General features: G+C 45.5%; 1 protein-coding gene across 1 annotated transcript in view; it reads left to right on the top strand.

Annotated features, from left to right (window-relative positions):
- Window positions 1–213: 213 nt before the first annotated feature.
- LOC146058051 (hydroperoxide isomerase ALOXE3-like) overlaps window positions 214–16,650 on the top strand; it is a 101,927-nt gene continuing 85,490 nt past the window's right edge. Inside the window, exons 1-3 of the mRNA XM_083170014.1 lie at window positions 214–222; window positions 2,474–2,649; window positions 3,495–3,699. Coding sequence (XP_083026140.1) covers window positions 2,503–2,649; window positions 3,495–3,699 — 352 coding nt within the window. The 5' untranslated portion in view covers window positions 214–222; window positions 2,474–2,502. The remainder of the gene's footprint in view (window positions 223–2,473; window positions 2,650–3,494; window positions 3,700–16,650) is intronic.

Genomic DNA, 16,650 nt, shown 5'->3' with positions numbered 1-16,650 from the left:
TTTAACTATAAATCTCAGCAAGGTAGCGCCTCTCATTACAAGCAGCTAGGGCGTGCAGTCTAGACTAGAGTTACTATATATTCTATAGTATGGGGATACCTACACACCTGAGGTTGGATATTGCCTCAGTCTAGATTAGTTCCCCTCCCCCACTGCACTCACATGGTATATAAGCAGGGACCTAGCACTGACTGCTCATTACTGACTCAGGCACAATCCAAAGTAAGTGCTCTTCTATAGTGGCAGGTTTCTTGGGGTGAATGTTTGGGTGTGGGACCCCTGAACTTGTCTGGCTGGGCTACTTTAGGGCATCACTACTTAACGTGTAGATTCACATTCTATACCACTTTCTTTGTATGTCTTTCGTCCATGTTTTTTTTTTTTTCCAACGTTTTTAAATTTTCTTCAAACATTGAGTAGTTGCTTTCACCTTACACAATGCTCTGTAACACTTCACAGCTATATTTAACTCATAATGTCCTGTGGCTTTTATTTTAGCTATGATGATTTTAGGATACTATGTTCCCACAAATGTGACCCCCCCTTGCATATAACTATAAAGCTCAATAAGGTAGCACCTCCCATTACAAGCAGTTGGTGTGTGCAGTCTAGAGACCCTTTTCCTAGACAGTGTCATACCTCCCAACATGACCCCCTCCAGGAGGGACACAATGCTGTTACTGGACTTCTCTCAATTTATGACTACCCTCACCTGTGGTGGAACACCTTTCTTAGCAATTATCCTGTTCAAAGCAGGTGATGGCAGTCATGAATTAATAGGGAAGTCCAGGAATAGAGCATTGTGTCCCTACTGGAATGGGTTATGTTGGCAAGTATGCCGTGTGTGTGGTCTATATGCAAACACGCTAACCATCCACAAGCTGCTCAGCTAAGGGCTGGAATTGCAGTCAGGCTCTCGCCAAGAATGCTGTCATCCCACCTACTCCCAAGGTAGAACACAAAATGGGATTTTCCATGTATCCCGGTGGCAGTGGATGAGACTAATGGTCAATTGAGAGTTGATAATGCTGTTGTGGACAACAAACACCAGTTGCCTCCTTATTGTCCAGGAATGCTGGCATTTGTGGTTCTCCAAGTGTGATCATGCCTGTGCAGGTTTGCTGGACATTATAGTCCATCTTTATTCCTCCCCTGCTCTGCCTTTACCCATTATCACCTCTGCTATGCCCAAAGATGTTACACCATGCCCCAACTTTCCCTAGCATACAGAGCTGCCTGCAGGGATAGTCGTGTTGTTGGGTCAACATGGTTTTCGGTCGACAAAGGCGTTGAGCTGACATGTGCCGACAGGCGGTATTTCATGCCCTACCATCCACTAAGGCGTGGTGAAAAAACCCCTGTCGGGTTGACAATAGGATCCACACCTCTTCCTGCAGGGGGCCATCAGAACATCAGTAAATATGGATCGTTCTTGGCTTTGCAGTGCTTCAGCCAATCACTACACCCACAGGCAGGGCTATATATAATTTATGTTGTACATTTTGTTCAGCTGTTTGTGGTTTCTATCTGGCTTACAAAACTGATGGTTACTAAATCTGAGCTTTCTCTGATGACATGATGGTGTTTTGTTTCTGATGGTTCATTCAGACAGGATATTTTTTTGGCATTGCCATTTGTACATTTGCAGAATCAATGGAGGGTCATACACAAAACAAAATTGAACCCTTAGGGGGGTATTCGATGTCAGCCACTATTCCCAATGGGATATAGTGCCTGCCACCTACTCAATGCTGCTATTTCTGATAGCATTGAAGGGGGATTTCGGGAAAACAGATCCACCCTTTAGGTGGCATGCCTGGAAAATTTCCGGGTATACTACTAATATGCAATAGGTGTGCACCCTCTAGAGCCCCTCCATCACAACCCCCTTATCACCTCTACTCTGCCAGCCGCCATTCTCTTTACAGCAGTGACGTAGGCGGCAGGCTCGAGGATGTTCGGTGGGACTTGTGAGCGCTTAGGAGTTCAGGCACCTGAGTCCTCCTGAGGCACAGCGACCATCCTTGAGCCTACCACCTGTGGTCACTGTTATGAATAGTGGCTGGGGCAGGGGAGCTTAGTCTATGGTGTACATATGCCAGAGCGAAGGTGAGGGGGGGTGGGCTCTTATGATCTGTGGTGGGTTTTGCTGGGGCAGGACAAACCTGCCATGGTAGGTTTGTCCTGCCCCAGCAAAACCCACCACTCAAGGGGTAAAAGTTGGATCTGTTTTGTTGGAAACGGCCATGGATTGCCAAATTCACTGCTGTTACTCCATGTTTCATGGCCGTTTTCACCACTCAAAAGGCAGAAGGTTGAATTCAACCTATCGAGTATCTTTCAAGCTTTGTGGACATGGCCTGGGATTCTGACTTGTCAGTATGTTCCAATAGTTGGAATCCCGAATTCATTACCGCCCTTAGTAATTTATCCCTATTTCTGACACCTTTCTGACTGGTCTCGTTCCTTCCAGCGCTGCTCCGTCAGGCATTACCTGAAGACATGGGGACCTACAAGCTAAAGATTGCTACAGGGACTGACCTGAGTGCTGGGACCTGTGACCAAGTCTCCATTGTTCTTCTGGGCACCCTGGGAGAAAGTGCTAAACATCACCTGGATCATAAGTGGAGTAACTTCAGACCTGGAGCTGTGAGTATTAGTATGCTCATAATACCAGTAATATAAGCTGTTACATGATGTATGAGCTTTGTATCTGATCGTTTGACTGTTCAGTCCATCCGCAGCCCTCTACCGCCCCCCTTCGCCGGCCACCGCATTCTTAATGACCGCATATTCTCTTACATATGTGGTCATTAACGCAAAGGACAGCTCTTACGATAAGAGCTGTCCCTTGCGATGCGGCGCCGGTGCTGGACTTCCAGGTCTGTGACCCGGGAGTCCATCTGCGCATGTGCAGAGTACGCCGCCGCAGGGCATGCTGGGAGGGATCCATGATGTATCCCTCAAACAGCGCTGCGGTAAGAAGCCCATAGGCTTCTGCAGGGAATCGCCAGCTTTGGCTGGTGGTTCCCTCCGCAGCGCTGCCACTGCGGAGGGGCCATACAGCATACAGAAATGCAGTAAAAACCAAGATAACGGGGTTTTTACTGCATTTCTGTGTTATAGGCTCTCCCCCATAGTCTTAAAATGTGAGTTCTCCTACACTTTCATTTCTCAAATGTACATAAGGGCTTGGCCCACTGCCTTGATGTGTTTTCTGTAAGGGCATTTCCTGGAGAGAGTGGTTGGCATGATGGGGGGCCCATACCCAGTATTGGGGACCCCCAGTGACAGATTGCCAGTGTTCAACCAATGTCCAAATTGCCATTGTTCTAACCAGAGAACATTTGTTAGCACAGACACAGTACTACAGGTGTATAGGCAATCTCGTTAGCCATGTGTGCTGATGCCCTTAGTGTAAGTACTTACCTGAACAAACAATATATATATGGTACCTGGGTGCATGTTTCTCAGACATCGCTCTGCTTTTTCAGGTGACTGACTTTGAAGTTGACACAGAGAAAGATCTTGGAGAGCTCCTGCTAGTTCAGCTGTCAACAAAGACCTACAATAACTTTAATACAGTTGCTTGGTATTGCTGCTATGTCAATGTGACCTGCCCTAATGGTCGGCTCTACCAGTTCCCTTTTCACCAATGGATACCTACGGGAATGACTGTGGCAATACCAGAGGGCAAGGGTGAGATTCTATCCAGACTTGTATTGTGCTCTCTGGGGATCTCTTCCATGTGGGAGGTCATCATTGTGGGATAGTTAAACCTGCTTAAACCAATGTATGACCACAAAGAGCTTCAGCTCCCTGTTTGTGTACAGTACTGTCTATTATACAGCTGGGATTGATTTAAAACTAGCTAGCACACATGTAACACTACAGATGGGAAGGTTTCCATGTATGGGCACTTCCCTTATGGAGTCACAGTATTGATCTTGCATACAGAGGAATCACCATCCATAAACCAGGCTGACTATGGTACACTTGGGATCTGTTCTGTTTCAGGCATTATACTATCCAGCAATACTCACCCACTACTAAAGAAACAACGGACAGAGGAACTGGAGAAGGAGAGAGAAACTCACAAGTGAGTGGCCGATTTACAGCTTTATTGCTGTTTCTCTGTGATGGAATGCATTAATTCTATGATGGTGCCTCCCTAAAAGGGAATACTTTCCAAGGGCAGGGCCGAAACTAGGGTTTCCGGCGCCCGGGGCAAGGCAGTCTTTTGGTGCCCCCCCCCCATCCTAGTGATGCTGCGCGCCGGAGGCGCGTCGAAATTTTCGGGGGGGCGTGGCCTAATTTGGGGGCGTGACCTATAATCACTGCTCCCCCGCGAGGCCACGCCCCCATTTTGCCGCTATGGGGGCATGACCCAGAGGCTCTGTGAGCCTCTAGCCATGCCCCCAGCCACACCGTAATGCCCATTACATACTATACAACACTGCAATGCCCATTACATACTATATAACACTACGCAATGCCCATGACATACTATATAACACCGCAATGCCCATTACAAATAAATACTCCGTAATGCCCATGTCATACTTTATAACACTAAGCAATGCCCATGTCATACTATATAACACGACGCAATGCCCATGACATACTGTATAACACACCATACACATTTGACACATAAGTGCCACTTACCTATATGCTCAATGCCAGGGGCTTCATGCCGATGCCAAGGTGGACTGAATTTGCTTGTTGCCGAGGGGGATAGATCTGTGCCTCTGTGCTCGTTGCCGAGGGGGATAGATCTGTGCCTCTGCTCGTTGCCAAGGGGGATAGATATGTGCCAGTGTGCTCGTTGCCGAGGGGGATTGATCTGTGCCTCTGTGCTCGTTGCCGAGGGGGATTGATCTGTGCCTCTGTGCTCGTTGCCGAGGGGGATTGATCTGTGCCAGTGTGCTCGTTGCCGAGGGGGATTGATCTGTGCCAGTGTGCTCGTTGCCAAGGGGGATTGATCTGTGCCTCTGTGCTCGTTGCCGAGGGGGATTGATCTGTGCCAGTGTGCTCGTTGCCGAGGGGGATTGATCTGTGCCAGTGTGCTCGTTGCCGAGGGGGATTGATCTGTGCCAGTGTGCTCGTTGCCGAGGGGGATTGATCTGTGCCAGTGTGCTCGTTGCCAAGGGGGATAGAATGCCAGTGTGCTCGTTGCCAAGGGGGATAGAACCCCCCCCTCCCCCGCCTGCGGGAGGCAGACAGGCAGGCAGGCTTGTCAGTGTGCCTGTGCCTGCCTGCCCGTCCCCTCACGTCTCCCCCGCTGTATTCGCGGGAGAGACGTGCTGCTGCTGTGCTGTATGATTTTAACATTTCTAACTCCCGCTGCTGGACCGCTAGCCAATGGCCGTTCGCGGTCCAGCAGCCAATCAACTGGTGGCTGCTGGACCGCGAGCGGCCATTGGCTAGCGGTCCAGCAGCATATGCAGCACCGCAGCAGCACGTCTCTCCCGCATACACAGCGGGGGAGACGTGAGGGGACGGGAGCAGCGCAGCTAGCGGGGGAGCGGGGAGACGAGGGGGCGGCGGCGGGCGGCCATCTTTGATGTGGCTGCGGCGCTAGCTCCCCGCTGCTGCCGCTGGTCACACCAGCGTCCCCCTGCCTCCAGCGCCCGGTGCGCGTGCCCCCCCAGCCCCCCCTAGTTACGGCCCTGCCAAGGGAGTTGCGGCCAGGATAGGCTTACATGTTTGCTATGCGTAGCTTACATTAGCATGAACTCACTAACAATTTAGATATGTCTTCAGCCTATGCTGTCATGTGACTAGGTCTGAACTATCTCCTCCAGTCTTTAAACCTTTGCAGATTGAGACAGTTCTTTTAAGAATAACTGATTATTTTGGGTCGCTTATTCTACATTAAGCTGCCTCGTTAATTTAAACAGATCCCACTGGCTGTAAAACATTGGGTCAGATGTATTCAGCCTGGTGAAGAGAAAGTGGTCTGTGTGTTATCTCCTTCCACTTAATCTCTTCAAAAGGCTTAATACATCTGCCCCATTGAGAGAAACTGTTCTATAATCCCTACATCTAGGAATGGTCCATGTAGTAAAATCATGCATTTCTTCTATACTACTAACCTCTGTATCCTGCAGGTGGAAACATTATGCAGAAGGTGCCCCTCACTGCATTGCTGTAGACAAGGTTGAGGAACTGCCCAGTAATGACCAGTACTCCTTCCTAAAACTGAGCAGCTTCCAGCATTCCAAGTCAGCCGTGTATGTATCTAGTCTGAGTAAGAAGTTCTGTATATCCATAATGTATATTTCTTTACGTGACTGGCCAAATAGTCCTTTGTTTTTACAACCCCTGTAACCTGTTAGTATTATATTTGTTTTATTTGCTTAGTGATTGCCTGGCTATAGTTTTGTCAGGAATATAATGGTTTAATGTGTACGGGGCTTTGGAACCTATGCCCAACCTGTTATAATTTGTTTTATTTGCTTAGTGATTGCCTGGCTATAGTTTTGTCAGGAATATAATGGTTTAATGTGTACGGGGCTTTGGAACCTATGCCCAAGTGCCTTTCCAGGAACAATCTCGGCTTGTGGCAATATTTGTTGGGTGCCAGCATCAGCAAGTGCTTACACACTTGCTGTGAGTGATGGAGGGGGAGCAACATGGCTGTCATTTACAAGGACCTACATTATCTGTACATGTTCAGGGAAGGGATGGGCAATGTACCGGAGCAGACATTGTTCATCTGTACACACTAGGCGATATAATGACACCATTTTGCTAAGTAGGTCCCTTCTGAGAAATCTTTTACTATACTGCTTAGTGCAGGGGTGGCCAAACTGGTCCTCGAGATCTAACAATGATCCACTCTTTCCAGGTTACCTAGCTGTAGTCATTACTAACTGTCACAATTTAAAACATGCTGCATTCATTCCTACTATAGATCCGCAGGCTGCCTGGAAAACATGCACCGTTCGTAGATCTTGAGGACCAGTTTGGCCACCCCTGGTTTAGTGTGTGTATGGGGCTTTAGATCACAATTTGCAATCCCACTTTTTTTTTGTAGTTGTGGAAAATTAAATTGGTTTGTCCCCAAATCAGTGTATGTATTTGTAGGGCTATGGGACATATTAATATTTCATGTTAGTAAATCTCTGTAGTTTATTTGGGTATGGTATAGGGTTCCTGACTGCCTGGACTCAGACAGCCTGGTGAGCCCAACCTATTCTATTCTCCCTCTTTGGGGGTCATGGACTCCAGGAGGGAAAAGGTGGCCGTCGGGCACCTGTCGGCGTTTTGACAGTCGGGATCACGTCCGGTACCCATTTATTTGAATCCTCCATTTCTTTCGTAGGGGACTTGCAATGATACTGGAAGGCTTCACAAGTGCAAAATCATGGACTGATCTAGATGAGATCAAACGGGTCTTCTGTCTGAGAGGGTTTGATAACTCAGGTACTTTTTGGCAGTTTCCTTGTAAGGTGAATATCTTGGATGAGGGAGTAACAGAAGCTTGTGTTGTCTGTCACCTCTTTAGTCATATGACGCACTCAGCTTATATGACTAAAGTGCTCTTGTAGAAGAAGCAAGATCAGAGCTATCCCAGTAGTCCCTCTGTCTGCAATAAATGATATCAAATGTTCCTCCATGTCTTTTATCCCCAGATGTGGTAGCTGAGATGTGGAAGGAGGATACCTTTTTTGGTAGCCAATACCTGAATGGCATAAACCCTATACTCAGGAAATGCTCCCACATTCCTGAGAACTTCCCAGTTACTTGCAACATGGTGGCTGCATCTCTGGGGACCACCACCACTCTTGAGACAGAACTAAAGGTGAGGGGTCTATTTCTGGAAATTAGGGGCTAAAGAACTTTGTATCTATTCCTATGAAACAAAGGTAGCCCAAAAGCATGGCTACTGACCCAGATGCACTGCAGTAAACATGTTTGTCTTGCAGAAAGGTAATATCTACTTGGCAGATTACAAGCTGCTGCATGGGGTCCCTGCCAATAACTCTGTAAATGGAAAGCAACAATATATCTCTGCCCCTGTGTGTCTACTGTGGAGAACTCCTGAAGACCAACTTATCCCAATAGCCATCCAGGCAAGTCTTCTAATGTCTGCATACATTTATATTTGAGGCAACATCGTAGTTGTAGGATTATTGTTAATGTGGTGTATAGAAACATGTATTTCAGGTGTCCATATACAACAGACCCATTATTTACACCATTCTTGTCATGGTCAACTTAAAGATTTAACTGGAACCATGTTTTATCCTTCTGAGGTCACAACAATTTCTAATAAGAGCTTATTAGTATGCCACTGCAATATGATGACATGGAAGGGTAATGTTCAGATAAAGGTTATGTTCATATGTAAACATTAACGAATGTGTTATTTTACTCCTGGACCCAAATTTTCTATAGAATCTAGACTAGGCAGGGATGCTGCCTTTTGCCTGTGTTTGCACTATGCATATAACCTTTGGTGGCAATTTTATTCGTTTTTTTTTTAATGTGGACTATCCATTAGTGTAACGGTTACCCTTGCATAGCTTGCCTCACTCACAATGCTTCAGACACTATTTTACATTCTCCCTCTATCCTAACATGGATGGTGACCTAAAAGCGCCTTGAGCCCTCTTGGAGAAAGAGCGCTATATAAATTAAACTTACTAAAAGTCCCAAAAAATAAAAAAATTCTGAGAAAATGACTAAATTTTTAAACGATTGACTTACTGTCTAGACACTGTAGCTCTATCAACTGGATACAAAACCTCCCCTGCCACCACTAGACTTCAAGGCCTTGAAGTGGGAAATATTAATGTGTGAAAATACTTTGCTTGTAGCTATGGATCTAGATCTCACATGTGTGGGTACCACAAGGGATGACTACTTTGCTAGAGCAGAGTATTTTAATCCATAACTTCTTACAAGGTTGTTATAGATAATGCTATAAATGTGGACAAACTGTCTATACTGCATTAGTTTCAATAAAAACTAAGCCTGGGAAATTGAAGTAAAATAGGAGCTATTGCCATGAACGAGACCTGTCAGTACCGTACATTAAACAACCAGTTGCAGGACTCTCATTAAGATTATACCGTTGTCTGTAGCTCCCACGTATCCTCACTGCTTCTAGTGCCCCAGTCACTGGGTATTTTGTTGCTGGAGGTTAATGGATCAGTCAATCATAAATAACTGTCAGATAGAGATGGTGGGTGGTCCAGATGGACACAAGTCCTCACAGAGGTGATTCTCCTATATGCTTCCATTTTCATTCTTCCTAAAAAAAAAAAAAAAAGGTTTGGTTAATTGTTACTGGGCAGAATTGTTTGGCCTTTATTACCAGTTATTTATAAAGTTCACATTCTGCAGTGCTTTACAGAGTATATTTGGCCACTTACATCAATCCCTGTCCCAGTGGAGTTTACATGTGGTAGGGAATCTAGAGGAAACCCATAAAAAAAAACAACAAAAAAAAACACCTCAGTTAGGGCCATGGTGGGAATCCAATCAATGATCTCTGTGCTGTGAGGCAGTAATGCTAACATTACACTCGCTGCATACTTCCTTCATGGAACTGGTACAGTATTGAGTGTGTGTGTGTGTTGGTTTTTTTTTTTTGTTCCCTCCCCCTTTTAAAAACCCATAGTCGGTTCTTCTCTCAGGCATGTAGGCAAGTCACACAGGACCCAGCATTTGTGCAGTTTGTTACCCAAAATCTGCTCACACCTAGGTCCATAAAATAGTTTTTCTATAAAGTAGATGCAATATCCTATTTTAGTAATTACTTCAACCTTTTGATGGATAGTGGACGGCATATGTCTTACTATTGTATAGGCAATACGATTTTTCTGGAAAAATAGGTCCAGGAACTTCAGGTCTGGGGGTGGATCAATGAAAAAAAAATTAGATGGATGGATATATTTTATTTAGAAACAAAGGCACTCACAGGTGACTTTAAAATAAAACTTCTTATGGAAAGTACATTTTTAGTTACTGATGTCATATTGGAGGTTCAGGAACTGAGTTCTTGCTGAAAAATAGCCCACTGTGTAGGTGAAACTTGAACACATTCTGTAGGGATATAGATAAATCTTATGCATTAAAGCTTAATTATGAAATGGGCTCATTTGCAGATTTGCTGCCCACTTCTGAACCTCGAATACCATCTAATCATCCTGTCTCTTAACAGTTGTCTCAAACCCCAGGAGAGCACTCTCCAATCTTCCTGCCCAGTGACTCTGAATGTGACTGGTTACTGGCCAAGATCTGGGTGCGCAATTCTGACTACCAGGTGCATCAAGTGGCTACTCACCTACTCCGTACTCATCTCTTTGCTGAGGTCTTCAACATTGCAACCACCAGACAACTTCCAATGGGCCACCCAGTGTACAAGGTGAGATCTGGCTTCCCAATATTGTCATGGCGTGGCAGTCTCCTCATTGGCATATCTGTAGAGCCCCTGTTGTCCTGTTAATGTGGAGGCTTAGGAAGTGTCACCAGTGGTGGTTTATAAGGATATGTATGCAGGCTCTAAGCAGGCCTCCTTAGGTCTGGCAGTGCTGTATATTCTAAATCAGGCAGCTGTTGTGAAATTACACATCCCAGCATGCCTTGCCACAGTTTTAGCATTCCCTAATAGCAAAACTGTGGCAAGGCATGCTGTGATGTGTAGCTTCACAACAGCTGGAGGGCTGCAGGTTGGACATAGAGGGGGTAAGAATAATTTTATGGCTGAAGGGAATATGTAAACCCTGTGCACTGCACACCTTGCACGCATTCGATAGGTCAGTGTGAGTCAACTAAAATAGTACTGTCACATTATCTTCTGTTGTAGGCAGTGAACCATTGTACTGCATTAACTTTCAGAATAAATACCTGTACTAGTCATTGGTTTGATATTATTTTGCATTAATGTCCATAACATAGTCTGGTTTTTCTTAAGGATGACGCGACTGCTAATGCTAGAGCAAGAATTAATTTAAAAGTATTCTGGTGTTCTGTATTTCAAATATATTGGTTACTCCATAAAGGTCTATATCGGATGGGATCCTAATGGCAATCTTTCTCTCTTTCCAGCTAATAATTCCACATCTTCGTTATACCCTTGAGATCAATATCATTGCCAGATCTACTCTCATTGGTCATGATGGGGTCTTTGATAAGGTGAAATCCTTTCTTGTACAATGGTAACAGAAAATCTAACATTTTATATGCATGATAAACCCTAAATCGCACACCTGGCCTAAATATATCAGCTGCAGTATTGCACCAGAACACACATCCACCCTCTTGTATTTATTTTTTCCAGATAATAGTAACTGGGAAAGGAGGGATTCCAGTACTGCTGAAAAAAGCAATGGATGAGGTCACTTACAGCAGCCTCTGTCTCCCTGATGACATCCAGGCAAGAGGATTGGAGGCCATTCCCAATTACCTCTACAGGGAGGATGGGATGAAGATCTGGTTGGCTGTGGAGAGGTAGGTCTAAAAAACCTTCTAGCTGACCACCCAGAGGGAGATAAACATTGGAACATGTGGTTGATTTGTCACCACCTGGTCAGTGAATAGGACGTAGAAACCTTAATGTTGCCAACATATCTGGTCAGCTAAAATTCCACACCCTCTAATCCCTTATGTACATCACCCATACTTTATTCACTCATTGTACCTCTTTATCCATTTCAGCTTTGTATCCAATATTGTTAATTACTATTACAAGAGTGATGTGGTGGTCAGTACAGACCCAGAACTTCAGGCCTGGGTGGCTGAGATCTACAAAGAGGGATTCTTGGAGTATAAATCTACAGGTTAGTGACTTGTTCTGTGATGTCGGATCATAATGTCCACACTAAACCAACCTGATCTTTGAAATGATGGTAATCCTGGTATTATCAAGTCATACAGCACCAAATGTGATGGTCCAGATCTTACCTTGAATGTTCCAGCAGTGTATATGAAAGGTCTAGATGACTAATGGCTTATTCCATTTGCTAGGAATTCCCTCCTCCTTGAAGACCAAGGCCTGTTTGATCAAGTACCTGACCATGGTGATCTTCACTTGTTCTGCTCAGCATGCAGCTGTCAACAATGGTCAGGTGAGTGACTGAATATCACCACTTTACAGTATACTCCCATGTGGTGCATTTCATAATCCTTGATTTTGAGAATTGTAGACCATATTGACAAATCTGAGATCCACCATTGGAGACATTGACCTACAGGGTTGCTGACCCTAAACTGTGCTGTGCAACATTTCTCTACATTAGGCATCATATTATACATATATTGTGTGCATTCAACACTCTAATCTGTGTCATACATGTCACAAGCCTAATTGTATAGTCTATAAACCACTTGTGTATATGTTTCATGGGACAATGTGTACTAGATAATGTGCTAAGCCTATACTGTATACCAGGCATTCCCAACCATGGTCCTCAAGGCACACCAACAGTGCAGGTTTTGTAGATATCCAGACTTGAGCACAGGTGACTTAATTAGTATCTGAGGGATTCTGATTAAACCATCTGTGCTGAAGCCTGGATATCACTAAACTGCACTTTTGGTGTGCTTTGAGGACTGGTTGGGAATGCCTGCTATATACAGTAGTTCCAGAAACACAATGCACTACAGCAGTTTTCCATACTCTGCCAATACATTCCAGGTTTAAAGGCAATTGCTTTTTAAATCCAGATGGATAATCAAACTGACTGAGTTTGTAATAAGTCCCCTTTGCATAACCATTGATCATCATAAAAACCTGACCATTTGTTAACCAACTCAGTTTTGTTCGGGAAATGCTGCACTACACAGTAGCGTGGCCTGTAATGTATTATGAGGTGTCTGTCCTTTTCTGGTCTAAAGCATTCCTGTCTGGTTTCATTGCAGTCTGACTTCTATACTTTAATGCCTAATGGTCCCACATCGATGAGAAGCCCCCCTCCCTCAGTAAAAGGGGTCAGCACAACCCAGAGTATCCTGGCTGCATTGCCTGAAGTAAACACTACCAGTTTGGGAATATCCACTGTGTGGCTGCTCAGTAAAGAGCCAATGGACCGGGTGAGTATTGGGGCTAGTATGAATACTGTAATATGCTCAGAAGAGGAAGTACTAGATCAGCTGATCTAACCAGTGTAATCCCACCATCTATTCATGTGCATATCACTGTTATTTGGTGGTGAAGGGACTTATTCATTGAAATAACTTTAACAAATAACAAAATTACTCACCCAAATCTAATTCTCTCTGCACATGTTACATCTGCCCCCCCCTGCAGTGCACATGGTTTTGTCCATCTAAGAAGGATTTTGTCAGAAAGAATGAACCAAAATAAGGCCCTTGGTGTGGTGGCAAAACAGAAAGACTGGTGGAAGGGAAGTCTCTTTCACCAGGCGAGCAGATAACTATAACCACGGACGCAAGCAGCTCAGGTTGGGGAGCGGTATGTGGCTCTCGAACCACCCAAGGCACGTCAGAAGGGTGGATCAAAAAACACTCAAACATAAGGGAAATGGCGGCAGTGGTGTTGGTGTGCCAACATTTCCAGGAAATACTGTGCAGAAAAGAGGTAGTGATATGATCGGACAATCGTTCGGTCTTGTCCTATGTAAAACGACATGGAGGAACAAAAAGCCGGACTCTGATGGAAGAGGCAATAAAGCTGTACAATTGGGCCAAACAGTGCATCACAAGCATCAGAGCAGTGTTCTTGGCCAGGAAAGACAATCAATGGGCAGATGTACTCAGCCGAGGAGCTTGCATTCCAACCGGATGGGGTCTCAAACAGGTATTTATGGAGTTGGTGCAAAGATTGGGTATGCCACAAGTAGACCTCCATGGCCACCTCAAGAAACAATCAGGTGCTGGTATTCTTCTCAAGGTACCGGGATTGCAGAGCAGCTCAGGTGGATGCACTGTCAACTCCATAGGACGTGCAACTGGCATATGTGTTCCCTCCTTTCACGGTGATTCCAAAGGTTCTGCTGAAAATTCAGAGAGAAAAGGCTCTAGTCATAGCAGTGTTGCCATATTGGCCAAGGTTCACAAAAGTTCTGCAAATGGCGATAGATGGAACAATGAGACTTCCCGACTTACCAGATCTACTGTTCCAAGGGAAAGTCTGGCGGCCTCAGCCAGAATCCTGGAACCTGATGGCATGGCTGCTGAGTCCAGAAATCTGAAAGATCAAGGGTTTTCAGATAAGGTTGTAGAAACATTGAGGACAAGGAAAGTGTCAACGTCTAGCTCATACTACAGAATTTGGAAGAAATTCAGTTTCTGGTGCAAGGAGGAAGGAAGCAATCCGGAGGAAATATCTACCATATTGTCTTTTTTACAAGCAGGGTTTGACAAGGGTCTGGCTCTGGCTTCATTAAAGGTACAGATCTCAGCGTTAGGAGCCATCTTAGATAGAGACTTGGCTAATCGATATGTGAGAAGATTCGTACAGGCGGCTGGGAAGATCAGGCCCAGGATTAGGCAACCATTAGCCCCATGGGATCTAAATCTAGTACTCAAAGCGTTGACAGAACCTCCTTTTGAACCATTGCAGGAAGTTCCAATTAAGTTTTTGATATGGAAAGTGGTAATTTTGGTTGCGGTGACCTCGGCAAGGAGAGTTTCAGAACTGCAAGCGCGGTGGGTGGAAGAACCCTTCCTTAATTTTTTTGAGGACAAAGTAGTAATGTGTACAAATCCTCTTTTTCTTCCGAAAGTAGTGTCCACTTTCCATATCAATCAAGAGATAGTTTTACCTTCCCTGTGTGCAAAGCCGAGAAATGGGAAGGAGAGGCTACATACACTGGATGTAGTTCGGGCGCTGAAGATTTACGTTCAAAGGTCACAAGAACACAGGAAGACAAAAAGCTTGTTTGACCTATATTTCTACCCTCATTTAACACAGAGGGCCTCAAAGGATACCATTGCAAGATGGATAAGAAGTTGTATCTAAAAAAGCCTATGAACTGAAAGGCGAAGAGCACCCGAAAGGTTTGAAAGCTCATTCGACAAGAGCAATAGCTACGTCGTGGGCAGAGAAAGGATCGGTCACGGTGGAAGAACTGTGCAAAGCAGCAGGATGGGCGTTGGTACATACTTTTACAAGGCATTATCGAGTAGACGTCTGGTCCTCGGCAGATGCAAGTTTCGGGAGATGGGTGCTCAGAGCAGTTATCTGAGGCATCGCTCAAGAGGAGCTAGATTTGTTTTTTTTTCAAATGGGAAATCTTTTTCGTTTTTGAAACATCATTATTTTTCATGGTTTGTATGAATTATCCCTCCCTATATTATTACTGCTGGGGTAACACCCAGTGTGTGGCTGCCATGGGGGGAGGTAGAGGAAATATCAGATTACCTGATAATATGTTTTCCTCTACTCCTCCATGGCAGCATATATTCCCGGCTCTTATGTGGGTTGGGGGAGTGAAGTAACTAATGAACTGTGATTTGTTTTAAAGCTGGAATACGGAAGACACAAACCAAGGGAGGAGTGACCCTTAAATAAGGGATGTGTCTTTTTTTCCCCCTTAGAGTACTGCCCAGTGGGGAGGAACCCAGTGTGTGGCTGCCATGGAGGAGTAGAGGAAAACATATCAGGTAAGAATCTGATATTTTAAAAACTTTACTTTTTATGGTGCCTTATAAATAAACTAATTACTACTGGTTCCCCCGGCCAAAGCACTTGACCCCTGACTGGTCAGCCTGGGCAGGGACCCTGGATGAGGGTGGACCCCCCAATGAACAGTGGTGTAGCTACGTGCCAAGGTGCTCGGAGCAAGGGCATTTTTCGCGTGCCCCCCCATATTTATTTATACGTGTACCTATATATATATATATATGTATGTATATGTATATATACCAGTACTCAATGCTGTTGGAAACACAATAATTAGCTCTGGTAAACAGAGGCACACACTTTTAATATGACTATTTGGTGGCACTTACTGTTAATATAAGGGATACAAACAGTTAAAACTGTCTGCTCCCGACACATTCCTCTCCGTGCAGCAGCAGCAAGAAGAGTGAGAATACACACTAGCAGGTAACCGTTTTTTCACAGCCAGTGTGGACGGACTCCCTCGGAGTTTCTGGCTGTCAGTGTGAGCAGTCATGATCTGCTGGGAAGGACGGGACTCTAGCTTCAGGGTGCCGGCTTTAACACAGGCAGTGCAGGCACAGCTGTGGAGATGTCCTCCCTGCACTGAGGAGCGGCGGCTCTGTAAAAGCGTCCCTGGCAGCTTCGCTTCTCTGTACAGGTACTATAGGACAGTCTCCTGTTTGACACGCCAGCATTGCAGCAAGTGTGTGTCCTGTGCCCCGGCCGGAAGTGACAGTGGAGTGTGTGTGTGGGGATCCCAGGACCCGGCGCACAAGGCAGGATCTTCTGTGCCTGGCGCCGGAGTGTGTCCTGTTCCCCAGGGTCGGAAGTGGTGGCGGGGGCACTCCGGCGCAGCAAGAAATAAAGTGTCTGGGCGGGGGAGCCAGTGGCAGAGTGCACAGCTCCGGCGCCAGGTGACATCTCTGCGCCTGGAGCGTGTGCTCCACCGGCTCTGCCCTAGCTACGCCTCTGCCAATGAAGGGCCCCCACCCCTGCAGGATTAACCTTGCCCGCACTGAAGCCCGGTGCTCTAGTGTGATAGGCAGCACGCGGATGGAAATGGTGTA

The sequence above is a fragment of the Crinia signifera genome, chromosome 2, assembly GCF_055691185.1.
Source record: "Crinia signifera chromosome 2, ASM5569118v1, whole genome shotgun sequence".
In the NCBI taxonomy this organism is placed as follows: domain Eukaryota; kingdom Metazoa; phylum Chordata; class Amphibia; order Anura; family Myobatrachidae; genus Crinia; species Crinia signifera.
This window is presented reverse-complemented; position numbering and strand designations above follow the sequence as displayed.